Source organism: Corythoichthys intestinalis, chromosome 7 (genome assembly GCF_030265065.1).
Source record: "Corythoichthys intestinalis isolate RoL2023-P3 chromosome 7, ASM3026506v1, whole genome shotgun sequence".
Lineage (NCBI taxonomy): Eukaryota > Metazoa > Chordata > Actinopteri > Syngnathiformes > Syngnathidae > Corythoichthys > Corythoichthys intestinalis.
In genome coordinates, this window is record NC_080401.1 from 21,603,140 (window position 1) to 21,629,963 (window position 26,824).

General features: G+C 39.3%; 1 protein-coding gene across 14 annotated transcripts in view; it reads right to left on the reverse strand.

Annotated features, from left to right (window-relative positions):
• ptprsa (protein tyrosine phosphatase receptor type Sa) overlaps positions 1-26,824 on the reverse strand; it is a 374,739-nt gene that overhangs the window by 24,132 nt on the left and 323,783 nt on the right. For 10 of the 14 annotated variants that reach the window (XM_057840793.1, XM_057840795.1, XM_057840789.1 and 7 more), the window contains 5 exons: positions 24,783-24,830; positions 20,703-20,800; positions 11,682-11,805; positions 6,121-6,296; positions 1,418-1,537 (listed from right to left, as the gene is read on the reverse strand). In XM_057840793.1, coding sequence (XP_057696776.1) covers positions 1,418-1,537; positions 6,121-6,296; positions 11,682-11,805; positions 20,703-20,800; positions 24,783-24,830 — 566 coding nt within the window. The remainder of the gene's footprint in view (positions 1-1,417; positions 1,538-6,120; positions 6,297-11,681; positions 11,806-20,702; positions 20,801-24,782; positions 24,831-26,824) is intronic. The other 4 variants (XM_057840797.1, XM_057840801.1, XM_057840803.1 and 1 more) reach the window with 1 other exon arrangement.

The window sequence follows — 26,824 nt, forward strand, 5'->3', positions numbered from 1 at the left end:
ATAATGTGAGCATGACATTGCAAATAGCACTTGCGCTGTCTTCTTTAATCAAACCTAAATTTGATCTCTCTTCATGCCTTTTTGCCTTTTCAAGTGTATTTCAGTCGAAAATGTGCGAAGGTTAAAAGATAATTGCCTAATTGTACGAATTTTAGTCACGTCATCAGTGAATTATTTTTCAGTCCAGGTTTCATTGTTAGCTTGTCCATTCAGAAAGTGCAGTTTCTTTTAATCACGCACATTGTAATTTTTTACTCAGTCGAAATGTGCACTTTGTTCTTTTTTTCTGAAAGCTTTAAAAAAAAATGCTGTAAATGAAGAATCTGTACAAATACTACTAATACAAAAAAATATTAAATATGCTGAATTAATGAAAACTAAAGTATACAGAGCTGATGGTAGATTTGACATCAGCGACCCAAAATTGTATGCAGTCAATTGATGCAACAGAAAATGGAAAATACATCTTCAATTCAGCTTGGCAAATATGATTCAATGGAAACAGTCAGAAATGTGTGTATATACACTGTTCTGTACTGTAGCTACACATATTTCAATTTGTACAGGAGCAGAAAATCTGTCAAATAGATTTTGTTTCCTGTTTAAATTTTTCATGATCAAAAAGGCAAAAGTAGTCAAGTCCTTAAAATACATTATAAGGAAATCTAATTTTATACATGTAATCCTTTGTTAATAAATGTTATGCCCCAATTTGACACAAAAGTTATCATAATTCAAATAGTACATTATTATTGTTGATTAACATTAATGACACAGTTATTATAAAATTATTATCCTGTTACATATCAATTTCCAGTGTGTATAGAACAACACATGGATATGAAGCATATGGTATATTACCATCGATATGGACCCACATTTTAAAACATAAAACTAGATTTTTAGTCTGTTTAGATGTGGTGACATATACACCACTCAACTGCGACATAATGCAGCAAATACGCAGCGAATTTAAATGTGCGCAATAAAGGCCCAAATGCATCACACATTAGGTGTTGTTAGGTGAGTTAAAGTGATTTTGAGAAGCTCGATGAAAATGGGCCTGCATGCAAACCATGCTTACATGAGCAAAACCTTCATATTGTGAATATTTTCATTTCCTTTGCGTTCAAACCTTTGTCTGCCTGTGTTTGTGTGTGAGCTTCAGCAATCTGCCAATTATGTTTATTGAGTTTCTCTTCAGCTCACTTTACCTAAGTGCTCCAATTTGGCAGTCACACAATAATAGATGATGCATTGAGGTTAGTGTGGCTTGAACAATTGGAGGCTAATGCCTGAACGCCTAAAAAAAACATTCATATAAATAAATGATTACAAACAAAGCACGTATTTTGTGTGTATGTTGCATTGTCGTGCTTTTAAATGTGTCTAAGCAATTACTAAAAATTGACTTTACCTTGTGCAAAGAGAAGGTGCGTACACAAAAAGTGGCCAATTCTATCGTGTCCAGCAGAGTCACTTGGGTCATACCATAGGTTTCTGTGCCACGACTGGGCCAGTACTGGTCACATTTTATCTGTGAAAAAGGGATAGGAAAAACAAAACATGATAAACAAACCCCCTCAAAATTGCATCTTGTAAAAAATAATTAGTAAGCTTAAAAAGGTAAAATAGTAACAATATGCTAGATGTCAGAAGTACATGAACGATGATGCACATTATATTTGACAACTCTAACAGTACCATTTGGATTAAAAAAGCATGAGCTGATAGGAATTCAGAGAGTTTCTCTCCATTTCAGAGCTGAGAAATGTACAATAAACATACACACAACACAGGCTGGCTTTTTTGCCCACAATTCCCATTTGCAGCTTATATTTTGCTTTAAAGCGTAGGAAACTGGTAAGTGCATCAGCATGCTGTACTATATTTTAAAAATCAACGTCTGCTTGAAAACTTGGCTTCTTGGACTTGTGCAGTAAACCTGCAAAAACACCTGCCACCTATTTCCGTGCATCTCATTCAGATTCATTCAGTATGGTTTGACACCCTGGAAGACATCTTCTCTCCCATTTCCTGCTCAAACTGACACTGAGTTTCTAGCGGCCACATGTCCTGATCATGTCTGACAGTGGAGGACAGCGCCTGTCAGGATGGTGCACAGGTAAACAACTGAGGGGAAGCAAGATGAAGTGGAGACACCCGAGGTAAGTGAGTCTTGATGTTGACACTAGTTTAGCTTGACGGGATGAAGTCATGTTTGTATTTTTGACATACAAGTCCACTTGTTGTGACAAAATTAAGTTAGCTCGCACACTGCTTTTCATTTTGAATAGAATTCAATGCATTTATTGTCAATGGCAAAAAAAAAAAAATTAAAAGGGATACTACAACCAATGTTCCCTCTAATTATACATGTGTCTGAGTAGACACACAAGCTCTCTGAGCACACTGCGGACCACGGTGAGCTACATCCGATGTGTACACGGAAGCCACACACCAGTAACACGCCTTTGCAAAACCTTGGATCATCGCAAGTTACATGGCTTAATAAAAGAACGAAATTACAGTAGGAATTTTAATTACCGTAATTTCCCGAATATAACGTGCACTTTTTTTCCCCAAAATCAACTTGTAAAATCATGGTGCGCATTATAAACGGGTACATGGATGGAGACAGAAATATATATATATATATATATATGTATATATATATATATATAAATATTAGGGCTGTCAAACGATTAACATTTTTAATCGAGTTAATTACAGATTAAAAATTAATTAATCGTAATTAATCGCAATTAATCGCAATTCAAACCATCTATAAAATATGCCACATTTTTCTGTAAATTATATATATATTCTGTAAAATAAATTGTTGGAATGGAGAGATAAGACACAAGATGGATATATACATTCAACATATGGTACATAAGGACTGTAGTGGGCATTTCACTCTACTGTCATTTAAATCTGTCTATGCTGTCCTCACTCCGAAGCGTCTACTTTTTCCAAAGCTAGACAGCTAGTGAACGATGCCTTAATAATCAGACTTCTTCCTTTTTCATCTGTTTTATTAATAAAATAGCCTCAAACCATTGTCCTCTTTAGACCGTCGTAAAAGTACAAAAAAAAGTACACAAGCATTGCATTAGCAACAACGTTAGCTTAGCACGCTATACAGGTTCACTAAACATAAACAAAAAGCGTCTAATACAAAAAATATAATATTCGCTTACTAACATAATATGTACATTCTTTACAACAACCATACTTACGGACAAACCTTGTCCAAGGATCATATAAGCACAACATTACAACGTAGGCTTCAGCCCGAGACGTCGTGCAGCCATATTAAACTGGCAAGAAAACAATAAACCATGTCGCAAAGCGACCACAAGAGTTCGCTGTTAGACAGCACAAAAAGCCTTGCTGTAAAACTTACCAAAAGGCAGAATACTGTCTGAGCGGGACATGTGCGTTAATTGTGTCAAATATTTTAACGTGATTAATTAAAAAAATTAATTACCGCGCGTTAACGCGTTGATTTTGACAGCCCTAATAAATATATATATTATACATACATATGAACCTGTGAACTGATTTTATTTTATTGACACGGTCACGTTGTGTTGAAAAAACGTATGCGGCGATCAGTTGCCGACCATTACGGTACGTGACGTCACCATTTTGTTTCGGTAATACTTCACTCTAATCGGCCGAATGATTTCGTCTGTGTTGAATTAAAGCACAGAATTTAGTTTCTTGAACTCATTTGAGTCAACGTTTATTGCAGCTCCGCAACTCGGACCATAACAAACGTAAGCACACAGACTTCCTGTGTCCGTCAACTATATCTGTCCCTCGGGAAACTCAAACCCAAATAACAATAGTTCCCATTGTTACTGTCGTGTCGACAGCGATGAGCTCTCACGGATTTCCCACTTACGTTCTCACTTTCATTTTACCGTATCAATCCATGGAAGAAACATTTATTCATCATGATGAAACGAGCAAGTTATACAGCAGCCTTTAAAAGAAAAGTCACATCTGTTTTGTTTTCTCCTAGATTCTGGTAAGTTGGAGAAGTTGTCAAATCATATTATTACCGTAAATATTGTCGGTTTATGGTAATGTTTTGAACTACCAATGTGCTATGCTTGTGCTGTGTTTCACCACTCAGTAAAATGCCATTTCTGTATCTGTACACGAGCTCTGTTTTCTTGTATTCTTCTATTTATTGGTGCTAAAATTAGGGTGCGCGTTATAAACGGGTACAATAATTTCCCGTAGATTTTACAAGTAAATTTGGGGTGCGCATTATACACGGGTGCGCCTTATAATCGGGAAATTACGGTAGTTTACTTTTAATACAGTATAATTGATTTGGCCCACTTAAAATGATAAAGACCAAGATCATGTTCATGAGATGTGTACGATGCTATATGTGAGAGTCCTGCTTTAGCCTGGGTAAGGGCCATTTGTGGCATGGGTGAGTTAATATATAAAACATAATGAACAATCACAAAGTATCACACTGTATAACTCCCACATTAAAACCGTTCAGACAATAAGGACACTCAAGATTCCTATTCTCTGTGTGTGAGCAGCTACACTGGAAAAACACACCTCCTTAAAACTAGTTAAATTCCCTCGTTTTCTGTGTAAATCTACAAGAAATAAGTGAAATTATCTGTCAGTGCTTCAAGTATATTTTTACTCAGATTTCTTCAAATAACAAAAATAGCTAGCGGAAAATTAGCTTAAAAGGCATATTTTAAGCAATAAATTAGTATATTTAATCTTTAAAAATCCATGAAAGGTCAGAGACACTCTTAATTCAAGAATTAATATTGTTCAAAACATAATTTGAAAGCATTTTTCTAGACATCTGTCGCTTATTGAGTTACGTTGCAAAATGGTACAGAAAACAATTTTGTTGGTCTAATTAACTAGATTAGTTCTAAAATTAGATCTTAATTAATACTGTAGCGCTTGCAAAGATTGGCAGCGGAATGCTTCAGTAAATCAGCAGAGGAGTCAAACTCACTTTTCTCCACCAATAGGAGAGTCGCGTTGCCGTATCGAAAGCACCAATGGGAGCGTCGCGTTGCCGTATCGAAAGCACAAATGGGAGCATCGCGTTGCCGTACGGAAAGCACCAATGGGGGCGTCGCGGTGCCCTATCGAAAGCACCAATCGGAGTGTCGTGTTGCCGTATCGAATGCACCTATAGGAGTGTCGTGCTGACATACCATTGCGGCGCTAACAGAAAATAGTTCTCTTTGTGCTACAATAAGTTTCTGTTGTATTTTATTTTTCTGCGCTTCATAGATTTTCTTGTGCGCTGAGTGTGTGCAAGCAGTGCGCGATTGCGCATGCGCGCAGCTTAATGGGAACATTGACTACAACAAATAAAATACACGAAAACAATAACAGCAACAGTGTTAAACGATAATGAACAAATGTTAAAGTGCAATTCATTGATTAAAGCTTATAGCTTCTGGAAAAAGCACCTGTCGTGCTATTCTTAGGGCAAGAGTTCAAACAACCCTTTGATATCTTTGTCCTCTCCAAAGAATGTAAAGGTAAACTATTTATTTTAAGCGCACCGCATATTCTTATTGTTTATAGGAAGCTATCTTACATTTAAGGTTAAGATTAATGAATGGACAGAAATTTGCAAAGAATCACAGAAATTATTACCAGGGAACTGGAAGTTCAGGGAACTATAGTTGCGAAGGGGAGACCAACTCTACACTATGTTTGTGCTATACCTTTTTTCAGTCCCCCTTGAATTTTGCCCAACCTTTCTGATGTGAGCAGCTAAACCATTTGTGAGGTGCAGCAACTCTGTTACTGTGCTGCATGCACCGCCTCATTGTAATTTCACAAATGCAATTTGTGCAACTTTTCTCTGAAAGTAAGCCATCTCAACAAAATGATTTCTGATTACCTGCCAATGAAGTTTTAGTTTGCAACTGGGAAATCACAGGAGAGCGTTTGCCATTTTTCACATTTTGTACCTTGGCTTCATGAATCAGTGATTTGATTTGGATGTATATCTTGAAACAGCATTTTAAAAAGGCTACTGCAGTCACTAGGGGCAAGCCGCAGTGTGAAAAACAAATGTTACATGCACTTGAGCAGACTTACCCGTGACTTCTCCTCCAGTTTGGTCATCATCACCACTGTGGCAGCTCTCTGCTCCCACACCATCCTCCAGAAGTCTCCAAATGTTTCTGGTAAAGGACCCTGGGTGGCAATGTATGCATTCTGCTTCCTATAGCCATCGATGTAGTTGGCATTGATGTAGTCACTACCTGTAATCCCTACAGAGCACAGCAAAAATGCAAGGATAAAGTGGGGTACGTTTCACTTTTTGTCATTATTTTATTTTCGATTTAGATAATTTTGTTTGAGCATCGTGTGACAATACAATTACGGTACTTTTTTCATCTACACTCTCAGGTTTAAACATCTCTGAAGGAAAAGTCTTTAAAGGTTATATTGCATCCATTAGTTAGTTTGCATCCATTACAAACAACCAGGTACAATTTATTTTAATCTATTTAATGCATGAAAAAATGTGGGGTTTGGAATGCCCTGCATGGTCACTTTTAAGTTTATTGTGCCCCATCCATCATGTAATGTGGAGCCCAACCAAAGGTGGGATGTATTTCTCAAAAGCTACCTAAAAACTTATGCCTTATGCTCGAAGGTTGGTTGAGTGCATGCAATCTTCATCCATGCTGTTCAGAGTATCAGTCGACATCCATCCATCCTATTTCTATGCCGCTCATCCTTAGGGTCGTACGATTTTGTAGTTCAATTCAAAGGTACTATTTGGAGTGTCTTTTTTTGTTGTTGTTGTTCCTCGCAACTGCCACCTCCGGCCTAAAGCGAGACTGTAGCCTTGGCTAAGCTTGTGCATGGCGTGCATGCTTGTTTGAGTTGCACTGGAGTTGGGGCTATGCTGGAAGCTGGTCTCTTCTTACACTTCTCTACAAGCAAAATGTTCCTGGATAAAATTAGTGAGCCTTTACTAAATTTAGGTCACAAAAAATGAGGTCAAAAATGTCAATTGGCTACAGTTTTTGAGATATAGTATCCGGCCGAAATGTAAAAATCCAAGAAATTTAGGTGAAAATGGGTATAAATTGAAATGGAAATGTTTTTTTTCTGGTTAAATATATCTACCTAAAAAATGTCAACCATTTCAGAATATAATCGTGTAGATAAGAGGTTTGACATAATATGCTGTTTTTAATGTATTGCATAAATTCTGGCGTTTTGGAAGTGGACAAAATGCTTAAAAAATGCATGACACATTTTATAAGCATTGGTACACAGTGATACAGTATATCCATCTCATGTCAAAAGTAGCAACTTGTAAAACTGATAACATACAGTGGGGAAAATAAGTATTTAGTCAACCACTAATTGTGCAAGTTCTCCTACTTGAAAAGATTAGAGAAGCCTGTAATTGTCAACATGGGTAAACCTCAACCATTAGAGACAGAATGTGGAAAAAAAACAGAAAATCACATTGTTTGATTTTTAAAGACTATTTCCAAATTAGAGTGAAAAATAAGTATTTGGTCACCTACAAACAAGCAAGATTTCTGGCTGTCAAAGAGGTCTAACATCTTCTAACGAGGTCTAACGAGCCTCCACTCATTACCTGTATTAATGGCACCTGTTTTAACTCAGTATCGGTATAAAAGACACCTGTCCACAACCTCAGTGAGTCACACTCCAAACTCCACTATGGCCAAGACCAAAGAGCTGTCGAAGGATACCAGAGACAAAATTGTAGACCTGCACCACGCTGGGAAGACTGAATCTGCAAAAGGTAAAACGCTTGGTGTAAAGAAATGAACTGTTGGAGCAATTATTAGAAAATGGAAGACATACAAGACCACTGATAATCTCCCTCGATCTGGGGCTCCATGGAAGATCTCACCCCGCGGCGTCAAAATGATAAAAAGAACGGTGAGCAGAAATCCCAGAACCACACAGGGGGACCTACTGAATGACCTACAGAGAGCTGGGACCACAGTAACAAAGGCTACTATCAGTAACACAATCCGCCACCAGGGACTCAAATCCTGCACTGCCAGACGTGTCACCCTGCTGAAGCCAGTACACGTCTAAGCCCGTCTGCGGTTCGCTAGAGAGCATTTGGATGATCCAGAAGAGGACTGGTAGAATGTGTTATGGTCAGATGAAACCAAAATAGAACTTTTTGGTAGAAACACAGGTTCTCGTCTTTGAAGGAGAAAGAATACTGAATTGCATCCAAAGAACACCATACCCACTTTGAAGCATGGGGGTGGAAACATCATGCTTTCGGGCTGTTTTTCTGCAAAGGGACCAGGACAGCTCATCTGTGTAAAGGAAAGAATGAATGGGGCCATCTATCGAGAGATTTTGAGTGAAAATCTCCTTCCATCAGCAAGGGCATTGAAGATGAGACGTGTCTGGGTCTTTCAGCATGACAATGATCCCAAACACACAGCCAGGGCAACAAAGGGGTGGCTTCGTAAGAAGCATTTCAAGGTCCTGGAGTTGCCTACCCAGTCTCCGGATCTCAACCCCATAGAAAATCTGTAGAGGGAGTTGAAAGTCTGTGTTGCCCAACGACAGCCCCAAAACATCATTGCTCTAGAGGAGATCTGCATGGAGGAATTGGCCAAAATACCAGCAACAGTGTGTGAAAAGCTTGTGAAGAGTTACAGAAAACGCTTGGCCTCTGTTATTGCCAACAAAGGGTACATAACAAAGTATTGAGATGAACTTTTGGTATTGACCAAATACTTATTTTCCACCATGATTTGCAAATAAATTCTTTAAAAATCAAATAATGTGATTTTCTGTTTTTTTTCCCCCACATTCTGTCTCTCATGGTTGAGGTTTACCCATGTTGACAATTACAGGCCTCTGTAATATTTTCAAGTGGGAGAACTTGCACATTTAGTGGTTGACTAAATACTTATTTGCCCCACTGTAACTACAATAATGTATCTTTGTAGTCAAACTTTAAAATTAAATATCTTGAATACTTTAGCCACCAGCACTTTTTATTTTCAAATCCATGCCACCAGAGTAAGTATGATTTAGTCATTTTTATTTCTGAAGCAGATATTTTCCAAAATTTTTTAGACCTGTATTTATGCCGGGTTCGCTTATAGTGTTCGACATGAACACACTCTATTCAAGGGAAGAAAAATGTTTTTTTGGGGCAGTCTCAGTTAAAATGTCAGGTCTCTGTGTACTCATCAGGGCATTGGTGGAGCATGCATGGAGTATGAATGTCAACAGACTTCCAGCTTGTTTTTTTGTTTTTGTTTATTTTACCACATTATAGCTAAAAGTTGTGGAAAAACAAGGCAACAAATTGAACACAAAACGTTGTTCTTCAACTTATAATTAAAATGAGGGGAGAAAAAAAGTCAGCTCCACTGGCAACACACCATTCCAGTAAGTGGTTCATGGTCTCTATGGCAACAACAGGCTACATTAAAAATATTACATATGCAATTGCCATGAATTTTTTTATATTGTTATATAAATAAAATGCCAACATTTTCTCTTTCTACAGTATGTTCTAGATGGCACACCACAACCACTAGCCTGAACCTTTATACAATACAAGGCAGGATGGATCTGTGTGTCCATGTTGTTTAAGCCACTTGAATGTTGCAGCAGAAATTGAGACTAATCCAACAGGGCAATATTTTCCAATCTTCTATTGTCCAATTATGATGAGCCTTTGAGAATTATACTGTCAATTTCCTGTTCTTAACTGAGAGGTGTGGCACCCAGGGAGGTCTTCTGCAATTGTAGCCCATCTACCTCATTTTTCGAGGTGTTGCGTGTTCTGTGATGCTCTTCTGCATACTTCGGCTGTTTGGTTATTTAAGTGGTTATTTGAGTTATGGTTGCCTTTCTCGAACCAGGCTGGCCATTTTCCTCTGACCTCTGGCACCAACAAGGCAGTTTCAACCACATAACTGCTACTCACTGGATGTTTTCTTTTTTCAGGCCATTCCTTGTATACCCTGTAGATGGTTGTGAGAATTGCAGTAGATCAGATAGATTTCTGAAATAGTTAGACCAGTCCACATGGCACCACCAACCATAAAATGGTCAGTCACCTAAATCACCTTTTTCCCCATCCTTATGTTTGGTTTGAATAGTAGCAGATCACCTTGACCATCTGTACATGCCTAGATGCAATAAGTTGCTAACATGTGAATGGATGATTAGAATTTTTTGTTAACAAGTAGTTGAACAGAAGCGTCTTATTACGTAGTCGTTGAGTGTTTACTGTAGAGGTATCCTTAGCTGCAATGAATTGATCTTCTCATGAGGTAGAAGAACATACTAGTAGGTACATTATACAAGCAACATCTTAATGCCATTGATGAGATGTACACTTGTGATCTTGAGTTCTTTCAGTGACATCGTGTTACTATAAGTTTCAAGAGCAGAAAGTGCAAACTTCAAAGGTAAAGCAAGTAGATCACTCCATCAGCGTTGCTCCTAATAGAGCACGAAGTTACCAGTAAGCTGTAAGTCTGTCTTTTGATCATGCACTGTGCTTATCTGTCACCAAGCTCTAATCTGCACATGTAAAAATCAAAGTTGATGCTGCTTTGGGGTTCATGCTCTCACACAGGACGAGAAGACGATTTTTACAGTCCTGTCAGGTTAAATGCAAGCCGGGATAGAGCTTTTTGTGTTTGAAAGTCACGTCCCTTTGACTGACATCGCAGCACTCAAGCGACAAACAATGAAACACTTGGCTGGTCTAATTTAAGAGTTTAAACGAGAGGAGACGTGGTGAGGACAAGACCCATGGTGGAGTGAAGGAATTATATACCGAGGAGAAGGAAGGAGATAGGGGATAGAGACCCAGTGAACACAAGAGAAGAGAACAACAAATAATAATGATTAAAAAAAGTTAAAATTAGGAGGAAAAATAAAAAAACAATGCAAATACCATTAAAATGGATACTGCACTATCTGACAGTGGTGACTTGGTTTTAGTCATGGCTAAATGAACAGAGAAAAGGCGGTGTGCATGAATTGTTATTCTGCTGCAACTAATGGCAAAATCACTGCGGTGTAAAATAGAAATTTCAGACTTGATTAATTTATGTATTTATGGATGAAGCATTTGTTTTTCCTTTTCTCCCTCTGCTGTTTTTTTTTATTTTTTTTAATGTTTTTATGTTTTGCACCGAAAATTGTGAGGTGTTGAAAATCTATTTGGAACATTTAATTCGCACAAAAACAAAGAAGTAAGGAGATGCGATTTTGTCATCACTGAAAGGAGTCAGGAGTTGTTCTCGTGTTGCAACACATGAACAATGTCACCAGTGAAGGGTGACTACATCTGACAATGTCTCGAGAGATTTGAGAGTCAAAGGAAGACTTTTTCTTGCTTCAGTACTGAGGATAGTTTAGAAGGGGAGTGGATGATTACTTGGCTAATAGGCTGGTGCAAACAAACTCCTGTGTCACGCTTAACTAAGAGTTCAGGTTGATTGCCAAACCAAATGATTGGTTGTATACAAAGCAAAACAAAAACAAAAACGCTCTGAAAACATGAACCCAGTTATACAGGAACAAGTCTTTAACTTACCCTAGAGCAGTTTCAAATTGCCAATAATGACTGTGTGCTTTTACTAAAAAGATAAAAGCCTTACCATCAATGGGTGCCAGGATGACACGGGAGTGGTCATAGGCAATGACATTGGCGTAACGATTTTTGGGCTTGTTCACCTCCAGGTTAGAGTGTTCCCAGGTGAACTGCTGGCCTGGATCAATGGACTGATGGCGGACATAGACAACATAACACAAAAATAACTTAGATGAGACATGTAAGGCGCAGGTAAAATTTGTTATCACATTAGAGAAATTGAAAATTGAGCCAAAAAATGTTGGGAATTCATAGGAGCTACATATGGCAAATCTTAAGGAATACAATTAAAGCCCAAAACGGACACTTGGAATCAATAAAGTCCAGTTGGAAATGTAATCCGTTCCTAACTTGGCCTGTCTTTCCTTCATTGCCAAATTTAGTTGGAACATTAATGAATCTGAATCATAAAGGTTTAAAAATAACATTTGTAAAAGTATTGACTGAATGCTTTAATTAGCCCTACAATGTCAAAATAAGCCATTACAGCATTCAAAACAATGTCATATCCAGAAACTCCTTTGGATATTTGCTTGAGTAAATGAAAAAAGTCAACATGCTTAAACAGAATGAAATAGATTATTAATACAGTGGTACCTTTACATACAAAGTTAATTTGTTCCAGGACCTTGTTTGTAAGTCGAAATGGTCGTCTGTTGAGCAGGAATCTCCCATAAGAATACATTTTAATTCCATTAATTGGTTCCACAGCTTGAAAACCTACACTAAATCCTTAATAAATACTACTGGTTGTGCTTTCAACAATAGGAACATTAGCCTATACAAAGCTAGAATTCTGCTCAAAAAGTAGCGGGTATTTAAAGATAATCCAACAACGATTTGCCTTTCAGATCCCGCATATTGATCAGCTTTCTTTCTGAAAGAAAGAAGAAAAAAGAAGTCCTGTGCTAAAGAGAAAAGCAATCCAAATGACAAAGATTTTAACATGTATTTTATAAATGAAATGACGCAATCATTTTTCCCCCCCTTATGAACGGTTTACAAAAGCTTTTTTGGTGGATTTTCTCAAATTAAAGCGCCACACAGAAATTAATAAATTTAATTTGTAAGCAGGATCTGTATTTAATTACATGTGTTTTAGCTCATTTCAATTTATTTTATTTAAATGGGCTATCATTTATTTTATTATGTGTTTATATTTTACAAATGTGATGTAGTATTCATTTATATTGTATATTTTATGTTGTATAACTTTAGTTCCTATGTGAATATTAGTTCCTACTTGTTTTATTGTGGTAGGAGGGTTTTGTATTAACACGGGGCAGTGTTGGTTATTATTATAGCAGAGAAGACAGCAGTAAATCAACAAAGACAAGTCAACTGTGCCCCGATATACCACTCAAGAGATCTGATGGACTCAAAAAGCGGGTTACGATTGCATATTAGTTTGAAAATCGACCGGATCCACCGTATTTTTACACGAGTGACTTCCGGTCTGCCTGATCCTAGCTACGGGTAGTAGTATTGACGCAGGAGGGTTGCGTCTCGCGTCAAATAATAAACTCTGCCGTTCTTTTCTCGTGCGTCGTGTTGAGCCGCTTCTGGAACGCGTCTAACACGCGGCCGCACTGCGACTGGTGTGCATTGGCTGATTGACTATAATGCCGTGTTTCACAGCGTTGTTGCGGCTGCCACGTTGTCGCGCCGTTGACGTTTCTGGGTTATACTGTCCTACCGTGTTGGTCCTCATTACAGTAGAGAAGACGGAGTAAATATAATCTGGTGTGCCGCAAGGATCGGTCCTCGGGCCCATCTTGTTTACGCTGTATATGCTTCCTCTTGGTAATATCATCAGAAAACATAGCATTAACTTTCATTGTTATGCTGACGACACACAACTGTATTCATCAAACCTGAGCAGATCAGGCAACTGGACAAACTAAGCACCTGCTTTTGAGATATAAATACCCTGGATGAGCACTAACTATCTTCTACTTAATCCTGAAAAGACAAAAGTCCTTATAATAGGCCCGGAAAGTGTGAGAGACTCTTTAGCTGCCCAGATAGTCACTCTGGACAATGTAAGTGTAGCCTCCAGCACCACAGTTAAAAACCTAGGAGTTTTATTTGACCCTGACTTATCGTTTAAAGCTAACAATAAACAAACCTGCAGAACGGCCTTCTTTCACCTGCGCAACATAGCCAAAATTAAAAAATATTTTATCTAAAAGCGATGCAGAAAAATTAATTCACGCGTTCATTACATCGAGATTGGATTACTGTAACTCCCTACTTGCAGCTTGTCCTAAAAGTTCTCTAAAAGGTCTTCAGCTTGTCCAAAACGCAGCAGCAAGACTTTTAACAGGAACCAATAGAAGAGAGCACATCACCCCTGTGCTCCAGGCCCTTCACTGGCTTCCAGTCGAGTTTAGAATTAAATTTAAAATCCTCCATTTAAGACCATTAATGGGTTGGGGCCATCTTATCTTACCGATGCTCTGGTTCCATACCGCCCCAACAGAACACTCCGCTCTCAGAATGCAGGTCTACTGGTAGTTCCCAGGGTTTCTAAAAGTACTGTCGGAGCTAGAGCTTTTAGCCACCAAGCCCGTTTTATGGAATCAGCTTCCAGCTAGTATTAAAGAAGCCGAGACAGTCTGCACATTTAAGATTAGATTGAAAACGTTCCTATTCAACAAAGCTTATGGTCAGGCTAGTTGAAGTCGGAGTAGACTCAAAGTTTAGTCTAAGCTGCACTAGAAGCTATAAAGCTGGGTGAAGTACAGTCACTAAGTTCTATCTCCTTTTTCTCATTCTACCTACCACTTATCTTACTTTATTTCTATTTTCCAATGTTAATATCTAGTTGTCTAGTCTCTTCATCACTAGTCACCCGGTGTCCCCTTTCCCCCCTCCCCACTGGGGAGAGGCTATTTTTCAGCTGCAGCCTCCTGACTTTCCGGACCCCACGCTGGATGGACGTCCTCGCTGCTACCCCCGTCTCATCTGGCTAGATGGACCGCTTCTTGTTTCTTAATCCACTGCATCTTTACGGACTGTAACTTCGCCTGCTAATTCCGATTAGCGGTCCTGGGGCTTCCTGTCTATCCGTCCTGGGAGTGGATCTCTCCTGACTGTGGTACTCCCCAAGGTTTCTCATTTTTCTCCCGAAGGCTCTGGAGTTTTTGGAGTTTTTCCTTGCCGACATGGAGGGTCTAAGGATGGGGGAAACCCACTACTTGAATTTATTTATTCATCTTTGTTGCTTCATTTGCTGTTTCTGATTGTGTATCATATTGCCTCTGCAAAGCCCTTTGAGACAATGTTGTTGTGATCCAGAGCTATACAAATAAAATTGAATTGAATTGAATTAATCTACATACAACTGCAACCCGATCGACTCACAGCCTCAAAAAGTAAGGTTTACATTACGTCAGAAGCTCGTTCGGTACGCCTCCGTTCCGAACCAAGCACCACGTACCGAAACGGTTCAATACAAATACATGTACCGTTACACCCTTAGTAATTATGTAATGAATCGGGTTCTAATGTGGCGGACGGTTTTTGTGTGCTGTACCTGACTGTGTGATGTGAGATAGAGAATGCGGTAGAGATTTACTTTCTCTTTTAATGTTTTGTTGCTGGTGTCAACTACGGCGGACAGTAGGCATGTTGTGTTGCACAAGTTGATGAAATAAATGATAAGACACCTGACAAAGCTGGCAATTTCTTTGGCGATGTTGCCACAATAATAACTGTCACCTGAACTTATAAAGCCTGGCAAATGTAGGTCGGAGGAGGACCGTCAAGATCTTAGACATTCCAAGTCAAATTTTACATCGGATGTCGAAAAGATCATGTGTCGAAGCAATCGTATGTCGAGGTACCACTGTATTGTGTAATTTACAAAGCATTTTGGTGAGGAAACCTATCACTCAGTGCGTTTACATTTTTCAGTCGATTCTTGAGCGTTTCTTGAACTTTGCTGCCTGTTGTAAGGGCATATACTGTATGTTTTTTGTGGATTCATATGACATTGGGAATGAAGAAGTTGGTCTCTGTAGCCCGGGTACATAGTCGGGAGATATCTCCCTGTGTGTACTGCATCTGTAATCATGATCTGACACCTGCAGTGCGCACGCCCTTAAGCCTGAGTTATGCTCCCGCGTTGCGGAGACGGCGCAGCGACTACGACGTCATTCGACATTCGATGGTTCTCCGGCCAGGTGACGTGTGGCTCTGTAATTCACCGCCAAGCCACTAGAGGGGTGTGGCATTATGTTTGTACGGTTTTGGGGCATACTTGTTAACTTCCTCTTAACTAGTTTAACGGAGAAAAATAAACAATGCAAGATGGAACGCTTGAATGTGGATCTTCAGCTCATCAACATTGAATAAATGTTGATCATACAAATGTTGAGGTGCAGGCGATGCAGACGACGGTTTCGAGGCGGTCTGTCCAACTTTTGATGCCACATAGAGAGTTTTAGCCTCGGGTGAAAACCATCTAGCTGTGGCGGCTAGCTTCAAACTGCCGTCTAGCCCTGCGTCCAGCATTTTGTCCGAGGTCTGCAAAGCCCTCCAGCCCGATTTGTTTGCAGTGTTCTACAACCAGCCAGGTGGAAGCCATAGCAGATTTCTGGCATCTATGGAACTTCCCAAACTGCTTTGGAAGCCTTGATGTTAATGTTATCATAAAAGCACCGAGGCACTCTCAATCAGTGATGATGTATCGTGTGTGAACTGTCTGTTGTTGAAAATGAAACGACAACAGCAACTCTTTTGACACCAAACCTGTGCTTTATTCTCAATATACTTGAAGTGTGACACGTAAATAAGTCACAGACTCACAGCAATCAGATGTACACAATAAATGATGAAGTGCACCAACCAAAAATACGACAAAGTGATCAAAAGCTGGCAGTTTTTGGCTGACTGGGTCACCACTTCGTGTGGCCACTCGAATCCGAACACACACGTCTCGGTGGTTCTTCCATTTTTTTAAATTCAATCGCTGATCTTTCCATTTGGCAATCTTAATGATGTCTTGACGAGACTTGACGAGGCTCTTTGATTATACTCCCGTCGGCTTGGTCCATTTTTGTGTGTACAATGGCGGTGATTTCGAGCTGAACCGGAAAAAACAGTCTGAGCGGACCAATCACAGTCCATTTCCGTCACGTCTTATGCGTCGGCGTGACGCTAGGGTTTGAAAATTCAATAGGATCGTGTCAGGCTACGGCGCAGGGTCATAAATCGGGTCTTCCCTGACGGCGCAGGTCTGACGCAGAAACATAACTCGGCCTTTAGTCTACGTTAAGAGGTTGTAACGTATTACAACAGTAATCTGGGATATAGAATACAAAATAAGTTAACTTAGCAGTGAAACACACGAAGCAACGAAGATGATAAGTGGTAGGGGAGCTACATTGAGAAATACTGCCTGTCAAGCATGCTTTGGTTCAATCATGCATACATGTAATAAAGACTCAGCCTCTACCTCAGCCTGAGATTACAACAGGTACGGAGGGCTTGCGTGTGCTTGATGCATCAACAACACATGTATAAATCGCCCACCAGACACAATGAGTCGCGGGGGGCTGGAGATATTATTGACATTTCATGCGAGATCACCGCAAGATGTTGAATGAGATTGGCATCCAAACCTTTGTTCCCTAAATGGCCTCCCAGGTGACAAAAAAAAAGTTAGTCTGCAATGCTCTTTCATTAGCTTTATTGAAGGTTCGGCAATAAAACAACAACACCTTCAGACCGCTGTGAGTTCTGTATTAGCCAAGGACTTTTCTACCCTTCTCAATGCTGTTCTTCTATGCTACGATCCCCTGCTCTCTGGTCTCAGTAAATCCTCAATAACAGAGCCTCCACCGCATCTCCCTTTGTTGCCTCTTCCCTCTATTTTTCTTCGTCCCTCCACTTCCCGCCTGGCTAAAAACCAATCAGTCAAGAGCCTGGAGAGAAGCGCTTGGCAAGCCTGGGTGTATGGACGAGTGGCCATTCATCACGTAAATAACAAAATTAAAATTACACTTCTCTATTTAATTTGGTCATTTATTTTTCTCGGGGCTGATAGGGTTGTGTGAAAGGGCATACGGGATGGCGAGAGAGTAAAAGATAGATTGGGAGAAGAGGATCCAGTGGTCGAATTCACTCCTTAAACCAAATAATTACACTTGCCATCACGCCTCTCGCCTCCATGAACGGAACAAGCTTGTCCCTTTAGTGCAAAGCTCGGCTGCAGATTTATGAATAATAGATACTGGAGAAATGCAGCAATGCTATGAGAAGTCATTATCCGCCAAAACATCCAACATATTCTGGCAGGCATGATAATGGCAATCCATGTTGGTGTACTCTCTTTCCACCTCAGCTGCGCATACAGAGAGGCGACAAGCACCGTGATTTAAGAATGGCGAGGGGGTAATATTGCTTGTATGCAAACGAGAGCTGATTCAGCGCTCCTGATTTCTAATCAACTCCAGTGTCATTTATAACCGGCGTGGTAGCAAAGCTCAAGACAGCTCAGTTAGCCTTCCAACCCACTGTACATGCATACACAATAACACCACACATCAACTGAGAAAAACACAAAGCATGTGCCTGATAGAAAATCCATAACATACTAAGTTTGTTTCTGATGTGCTGAATAGCTTCAAATACAACAAGCAATTGAATAGAGATCCCTCGTCAATTTGAGCTTAGAAATTTGCAGTTTCAGTTATTTGCAGGGTTTAAAAAAGTATTTAGAAATAAATAATTAAAATTAAAAAATATTTTTAGTTTTTTATTTTAAAGCACGAAAAAAGAATGTTTCGCAATGAAACATCCTGTACTTGACAAAGGGGCTTTATACATACCCACAGGCACTCTTCTGAGACGCATGATTGGTTCGTGTTGCGCGATTGACACATGACAAAACCAATGAGCACCATCGAAGCCGCCCCTACTATGACCGACACGACGAGACCGCCAATAAAACTGGCTTTATTCCGTGAGCTTATTGGCAACACACATTGTTGCCTCGCCCAGTCTTTTACCTTGTTCTATCTTGTCTTACGCAAGGATTTTAACAACAAGAACTCAAGGCTAATTTTTAGCAGGACTTTTCAGTATTTTTTCAAACTTTGAGAGCGCCTAAAAGCCCAATACAAAACCTCCACAACATCCGGGGTAATTTTAACCTTTTTTTTTTTTTTTTTTTTTTTTTACATTTTTTTTTTTTAACCCGGAAATGGGGCACTCTATCAGGCCAAATACCTCCAGGACTACCATAATTTCCAGAATATCAGGCACACCCGTGTATAACGCGCACCCCAACTTTACCTGTAAAATCTAGGGAAAATTCTTGTACCTGTGTATAAAGCGCACCCTAATTTTAGCACCAATAAATATGAGTCTCGTGTCTCGAACTTTTATAAAGTACGCGGCTGCAGCATTTTTTCATCCTTTAGTCTAATATTCTATTTTTTTAAAAATATATTTATTTTCTGTGGTAAAATTGCTCACAGTATAAGATAATAATTTTCACAAAGTAAGGAGTTGTAGCGAGTTTTAACAGAATTCACCAGCGGAACTAATGTTGGCAAGTTGTGTAGTTCCCGGGGGGAAGAGTTTAGTTAAGGGAACAGCCGGAAGTAAACAAATGTCCCGCGATTTGCGTGCAAGACGTACGTTGTTACTTTGTGAGTTTCAATGTAAATAAAACAACGCGGCTTGGCTCAGTAGTTCGACACGCTTCCTCAGGCTCCTGTCTTAGCTCGCCACATGGTCAACATTTATACGAAACGGATCGCCGTATACGTTCTCTTCAAGACAACATCGGCGTGTGCCGACATGTTGCAACGCAAAGTTTAGAAAAATGTACCGGTAAATAATAAACGAATAGTACAAAAAAACATTTTAATTTTATTAGATGTGAAATATATCAGGAAAACAATTATTTACCACATGAAACTTGATTATTATATCACTGTCGTTCGGATTAGGTAATATTGTGCTGGTCCATGCTTAGAATGGAACATGAATCATGATGAATTTTTTCTGTCTCTGTCCCTGTACCCGTGAATAACGCGCACCCATGATTTTACGAGTAAATTTTGGGAAAAAAAGTGCGCGTTATAGTCGGGCAATTACGGTATTTTTACTCGCTTTTAGAGCACCCAAAGCCCTCTACAAACCTCCAATACCTCTTGTGGAAATATAAACAACTTTTATCTGCAAATGGAGCACCACAAAACACCTCCACGACCATCGAAAGGATATCAAGCAGTATTTTTCTCCATCTTTACCTGCTTTGACAGCACCCAAATGTGGCTACAAACCTACAACATCTCTAGGGGAATTAACATTTTTACATCTGTTTTAACCGCAAATGAAGCATCGTATCCCCGCTACAAGCTCGTGAGTGGATCGCCTCGATATCCAGGAGATGTGCCAAGTTTCCCCCAAACATCACAGAGTGTCTGCATAAGGACAGTAACTAGATTTAAATACCGTATTTTACAGTATACAGTATGTGAAATATACATTATGTAAATACATTTTTTTTTTTTTAAACTTTTGATCATTTTATTGTTTTTTTGAGGGGGAGGGGGGAAATCCTACTTTGCAGTTCTTCACATTTTACGCGGGGGTGGGGGTGGGGGGGTTCTGGTCCCCATTGACCGCGAAAAACAAGGGACTACTGTACCCACATTTAAAGAAAGAGCCTCAAAGCTGAAATGTTCCAACTTAATTTTTTGCAATGCAACTAAATCCATTGTATACAGTGAATAATTTTCAAGTTTTAACTTTTTGCACCGTTTTTTTGCAGATTGGACATGATAAATTACAGTTCTACTTTTTGTAGTGTCACAGGTATAGCCATTTCCTATACCCATTCACTTTAATGGCCATGGTAAATATTGGGATGTGACCAACAGGATCATAAAGACGGTACGTGAAGCAAATACTAATATTAAATGTCTGCAACTTCCTCCAGTGAACAGAATGGGCTCTCAAGCTCTAGAAAATCAGACGGATGAGAATCTCAAACTTTCCACCCACTCACCTCATATTCTTGGGAGAGTTTCAGGTTGTCGTTGGCTTTGAGAAGCTCTGTGTGTTCAGCCAGTTCGGAGATGGGAATGGGAGGGTGATTCATCATACCTGCTCCCCAAGACAACGGAAAAAGAAGTGGTAGAAAAAGAAAGTTTTGGCAAATTTGTATGACTTTTCAAAGTATATATTTCACACAATATTGTTTATGAGTTAGAAGCTCTTTGCATACAAAACATTGATAAATGTGGGGTTTTAGTGATGGTGATGCTTGTGCAAAAGATGGTGTGAATATAGAGAAAAAGTACTGGGTAACTGGGTATTTCATTGGAATTTGAGCTTGTGAAAAGCAAATTCTTAAATTTCATGAACATTATCGTATGGCTATAATGAGGAAAATTTGACTTGAATCTGATTTTGGAAGTTTATGTTAGCCATTGATAATGCATTAATAGGAAAAATATTTTTCAACATGCTTACTTTAATAAAAATGAAAAGGCAACTGCAGATTGTCAAAGGCTTAGCTCAAATCCAGCACAATAGGGTGGCAGCAATGAAGCTATACATTAAAAAAATGTGCAGAATATTTACAATCATCTCGAATTCTTTTGCTGTGTTTCAAACAGCTGATTTTTTTCATGGCCCTCCTTTTTTTATACTGTATATGGCTGCAAGAATAACATTAGTACTAGAAATAGTAAGTAATGACAGACCACCGCAGGGTAGTATTGTCCTGTCCTATAGACCCTACTCACCTACGTCACAAAATGACTTGTCGCTATATCCGGCCGCCATATTGTCCCTCATTTTTTAGCCCTATTCTCAATGGTTTCAATTAGTCGTGCAATTTATAGAGCAATTCATGGAAGCCCCGGTGTTATCTGATGCTGTAAACTCATTGGATGCGTTGCATAAAAGGCGTTATGTGGAAAAGCTTCAGTTTATCCATTCGCCAGATCCATATTTGATGCCTAAATCTATGTTTTTCGACCCGCTGTCTTCGCCATCCCTGCCTGACATCTGCTACCCTGATATTTACAACTATCTTGTCCACACAAAATCAGCCTATTGTCACGAAAGTTTGAAAAACTTTAAGAGCTTGGAGGCTTATAAATACTTCGTTGCTGGTTGGGTGAAACAGGTCCTCGTCCACGAACATTCGGCAGGAATCTATCTTGTGCTCGGGAAGGTGAGTTACGAAATTTTCAATCCAAAATCTTTTGTTCTTGCTAACATCCACTGTCAAGTCTAATGTATTTTATGTCATTTGTCAATGGAACTAGGGCTTTTAATGGTTATATGGTTTAGCGATAGCACTCTCACTACATACGTATATAATATGTAATAAATATGAAGTGCGATAGCACTACTCCAGATTGTCCCTAGTTGAATTTATTTTTTTGGCTTTTGACCTCAATAGTGAAATTGTAAATTAATTGTATGACAACTGTCTTATTATCCCCTTATAATTATATATTTTCAGGTAGTTCATTCACAACGTCTGAGTGTATGTTGTCGGCGATTAGCTTAGCAATGATCTTAATTGTGGTTGTCAGCCCAAAACACTCTAAATATATATTAAATGCATCTTACCAGGTATAAAATGACTACTACATAATCTGTGGTAATCGTTTGGAGCCCAGTTTTCTCGTCGAATTGCAGCAGCCCATCTCGCTCTTCTCTCCGGGTCTCTCGGAGTCCGGTAGAACTTCAAGTCTCTCCGTCTACCTTCTCTGTTATTGCAACCGACCGCCACACACGCCTTCACCATTTTGATTATTAATGTTAACGAGCAGAAAAACACGCCATAATAGGAGGAATTTACGTAGCGGTAATGCATCAACAGTGACGAGTTGACGGACAATATGGCGCGGGGGCGTGGTTGTGACGTCATGTGAGTAGGGTCTATTGTGGACTGTCTTCACCAATTTATTCAGCGCCATATGCTGAAGTACTCTGATAGAATACGCACCAGCCACATTGCCCATGTGTCATTGCTGTATTTACTATTTTTTGTTTTTTTTCACAGCCTCAAGCTCAAATGCCAATTGAATGTTCATGTATTCACAAAGAAAAATAATTATAAAAACTCTCAGACCTAACAGAGCATGCAAATCAGAATCATTCTTAATTTCCCCTCTCTCACTGACAGTGCCTAGTCAGAAGTCAAGAGGGTCAACAATACCGTTTGCTTTAGTTGCACTTCCAAGGCGGGACCCAAATCCCAGTGCTGTCAGTCTTCATTAGTGACAGCAATTTATTTTACACACCGAACAATGCAGCAGCAACCATTACAAGGAGCTTTGCGAAGATTACAACAAGAACATGAGACAAATGGAGATGACATGGAATGCTATGACGCACTCTAGAAAATGAGTGGACACACTGAATTAACTGATTACTTGACAAGGATTGGGAAAGAAACATGCTATTTTTAGTGGATCACACACTGAATCAATGTTATACCTCTGTAGCGCAATCACTTTAATGCTAACATAAAAACCTAAATCATCTTAAAGGTTTGGTGTAGGATTCAGACCGTTCATTCATTTAATTTACTCAGTATGTAAATGCCAAAATATGTAGTGTATGCAGGGCGCAGATGCAACACTTGGAAATGAGTCAATTTTCATTTCTGCCATGGGAAGTAAAAAGTTAAATTTGTAAATTAAATTTGTTTGTGAGTTTGCTTGATTGAAATTCAGACAGAAAGGTGTAAAATGCTACAGTTGGTGAAAAAAAGAAATGTGTATGCAAATGAGGGGCCCACATTTCTCCTGCAGAGAACAGGAAATGGATCTTTCCAGTAAAGATCAAAGACTGTTTGTGTTGTTTTTTTGTGTGGATGTGTGCAAATGCCTCAATGGTTGTCCACATGCATTTGTGAGTGTGCCCAGCTTTGCAGACACACTCCATCAATTGCTTTTACTTTGGGCAGCCCACATTACCGTCTGCATGCATAAGTGCTCGCTACAGTTCACTAGATTCATCATACACCCTGAGTCAACTGCAGTGCTGCAAGAAGAGATAGATGATCGTACATTCTTTAGTCCTTGTTTATTACGAGTTTATCATCATTTATCTTTACACTTTGTCAGCAGAACATATCACACTCACCTAGATGGACACCACAACTCAAAATGTCACTTAAACTCTAAATGCGTCCTTCAAAAATGCATGTGCTCTAAAGAGAGGAGTCAATTCCTTTCGTCATTGTCATTTGCAGACAACGGAATGTATTGAAATGTTGAGTCCAAAAACTGTTTACTTGGTGGTAACCCTCACACAAGCAAAGTTACTCAAGGACAAACTGTTATTCCCTTCCCCTCTTCCTTTGCTCTTACCCTTCTCTTCAACAGCATTTCCCTCTACAGCCCAAAGATTTTTCCTAGCTCAACTAAATATCGTGATCAGTGAGCATAGACAACAAACTCTGGCGTCTAATTATGTATTTCCAACCCCCGATCTGTTGCCTAAAACATCTGAGATATGTAATGATTCTTTTTGATAGGCTCCTTCCAAAAGCCATTTTACTATGCCAATTTCCATTTAAAAAGGGAAGAAGCCGGCGTGTAGGTGAGCAAAGCAAACAGAGGGAGGAGGAAATTCAGGAGACTATTTTTTTCTCCTCTCTCTTCCTCTGATGATCCTTCAGTGAGCAAAGAGGCCGATCAAATGTCAAGTAATTGTTTTTCACTCGTGTATTTTATTGTTTTCTGTCTTTGAGCACGAAAAAGACAGTAAGCTTTAAGTGCAAATAGTGGGTTGGTGGTAAAATGAGGGATAGCCACAAGAGGGGGAGGAAGATGGGGAGTGGCATAGCAGAGACTTCACTTGAAAAACAAATCTCTTCATCGGCAGACGTGATCTCATTGGTTATTTATGCACGTGGGATTAATGCATAGCTGACAGCCAAGTGAATACTGTGAATTACTGAGTTGACTCAGTACACCCACGGAAACCAACATAAAATAATTAGTGCAGATATTATGCTGCATCATGTGAAAAACAAATGCAAATCATTTGTAAACGGAGACAAGCAGTGCTCAAAAACAAAAGCTGGTATGCAAATACTAAAAGCATAAAGACTAACTTTCATATTCAATTTCAGCTGCACTCTGAGGACTGTTTAGACCAGAATCTGAAAGAACAGCAAACATGGAAATGTTTCACAAAGTTGGTAATGTAACAGAAAAGAGTAACTGCATACTGACAAATATGACTGGAGACAATGAAGAACGTGTATACCACCTTGTACACACAGGTTGTTTGAAAAGTCACTTCTACACTTCTTTTAAGGAGTTTATTCACAATTTCAGCATCAACAAAGGAGTTTTACTTGCTAAATTTTCCAATATGTTTCAAAGAATTTACGACTAGCTGTATACCTCTACTATTACCTCCATTTTCGACAATCTTAAACCATTGTCGAACGCAGGCTTCCTTGACATTTTGCAGCATCTCTCCCTCAATTTCTCTGCTGGCAGTGCAGATTCTTTCCTCAAGCTGTGACAGGTCACATTTCCACACGAACACAATAATCTTATGATCAACGCTTTTGAAAAACCTGAAGTCTGTATGTGTAGAGCTTTATCACCTCCAAAGCATCCGCTGAATCGAGCAGCAGGCTCCTCATGGTTGCCTGACCTCACACCTTGTGACTTTTTTTTTTCTGCGAGGCTATATCAAAAGCATTGTGTATTCGACTAAGCCCAATAACCTGTCACAGCTTGAGGAAAGAATCCACACTGCTTGCAGCAAAATCGGGGGAGAGATGCTCCAAAATGTCAGCGAAACCTACGTTCGTATTTGGCTGAAGATTGTCGAAAATGGATGCATTTATGTGTAGATATAAAGGTACTTGTCATTTCTTTGAAGCATTGTAGTGAATTTAGCGAGTACAACTGCAAAGACTTCTTTGATGATTCAAAAGAAAAAAATACTGTGTAATAGTTGAGAAATTTTAACATATATATATATATATAGTGACTTTTCAGACACCCCATGTTACAAGTATTTGCAACTTCAACAACAGGATTCAAAAAGGGAATATAAATATCCATTCTTTCATCGTCAACACCACTTATTCAGGTCAAGGTCACAGGGTGATGGAGAATTATGCTGCAGATATCGGCCGAACGGCAGACTACACCTTGAACTGGTTGTCAGTCAGTCGCAGAGCAGATGAATATAGTACACCATGGAATAATGATGATTCTTATGCAAAATTATGTTTCTTCCCTTAATAGCTGTGTTGGTGTACCCTTGCTCAATACTTTAACCAACAGTGGTACAAACCATCTCCTGTATGTACAAACTAAACATAACCTGCCGCAAAAGATCATAAAAAATGCATTATCCAAGATGATTACTTGATGTAAATTGCAATTATTATGACTAGCACTGCATTTTGAGGCCAAACTAAGAATAAAAGTAGAAAAATTAAGACAGCTTGAGGACGAAAGAGATGAAAAACAGGGGGGGGAAAGTGGGGAGAAAACAAAGATTCAGTGCTTCAAGCAAAAGGCAGCTTGATTAGACACAGAATGTAGATATTCAGTGAGTTGTGCTTCTTCATTACTTTGGCCCCATTTACCAATTAAACCCCGGGAACCAAGGAAGATAATGAAAAAACGAGCCACTCTGCGCCTTTAGCAGTATGGTGATGTCAATGTGAGACTATCACATGACCAGAGATGCGCACACACACATACATTATACTCTTTCAAATACATTAATAAAGCATTGCGGATGGGGAAAAATAATCATATCTTTTTTGTATTACAGTGAAACCATGGGTCACCGCGTCCCAATTGCCAATACAGCATATGCTCAAGTGAATGGAATAGGGCCAAGGATATCAGGAGCATCATGAGTGTGCTCATTCCAACAACAGTTGCATTTAGGGTATTCTTATGTTCACAAATACTCACTGGGTAACTTCATTGATGTAAAACTTCCATGTGAATTGAATGCCCAGGGTGCAAAGAAACAGCACTCTGCATAACTGCAAGGAGGTTGTGGTGTGATAAGGTGCGTTCAGAGAAAACCGTGTGGATTTATTTGTCACTTCTACAGTGCTGCTCAAAAGTTTGTGAACCCCCTCAACATTTTGGAATTTTCTATTATTTCAAC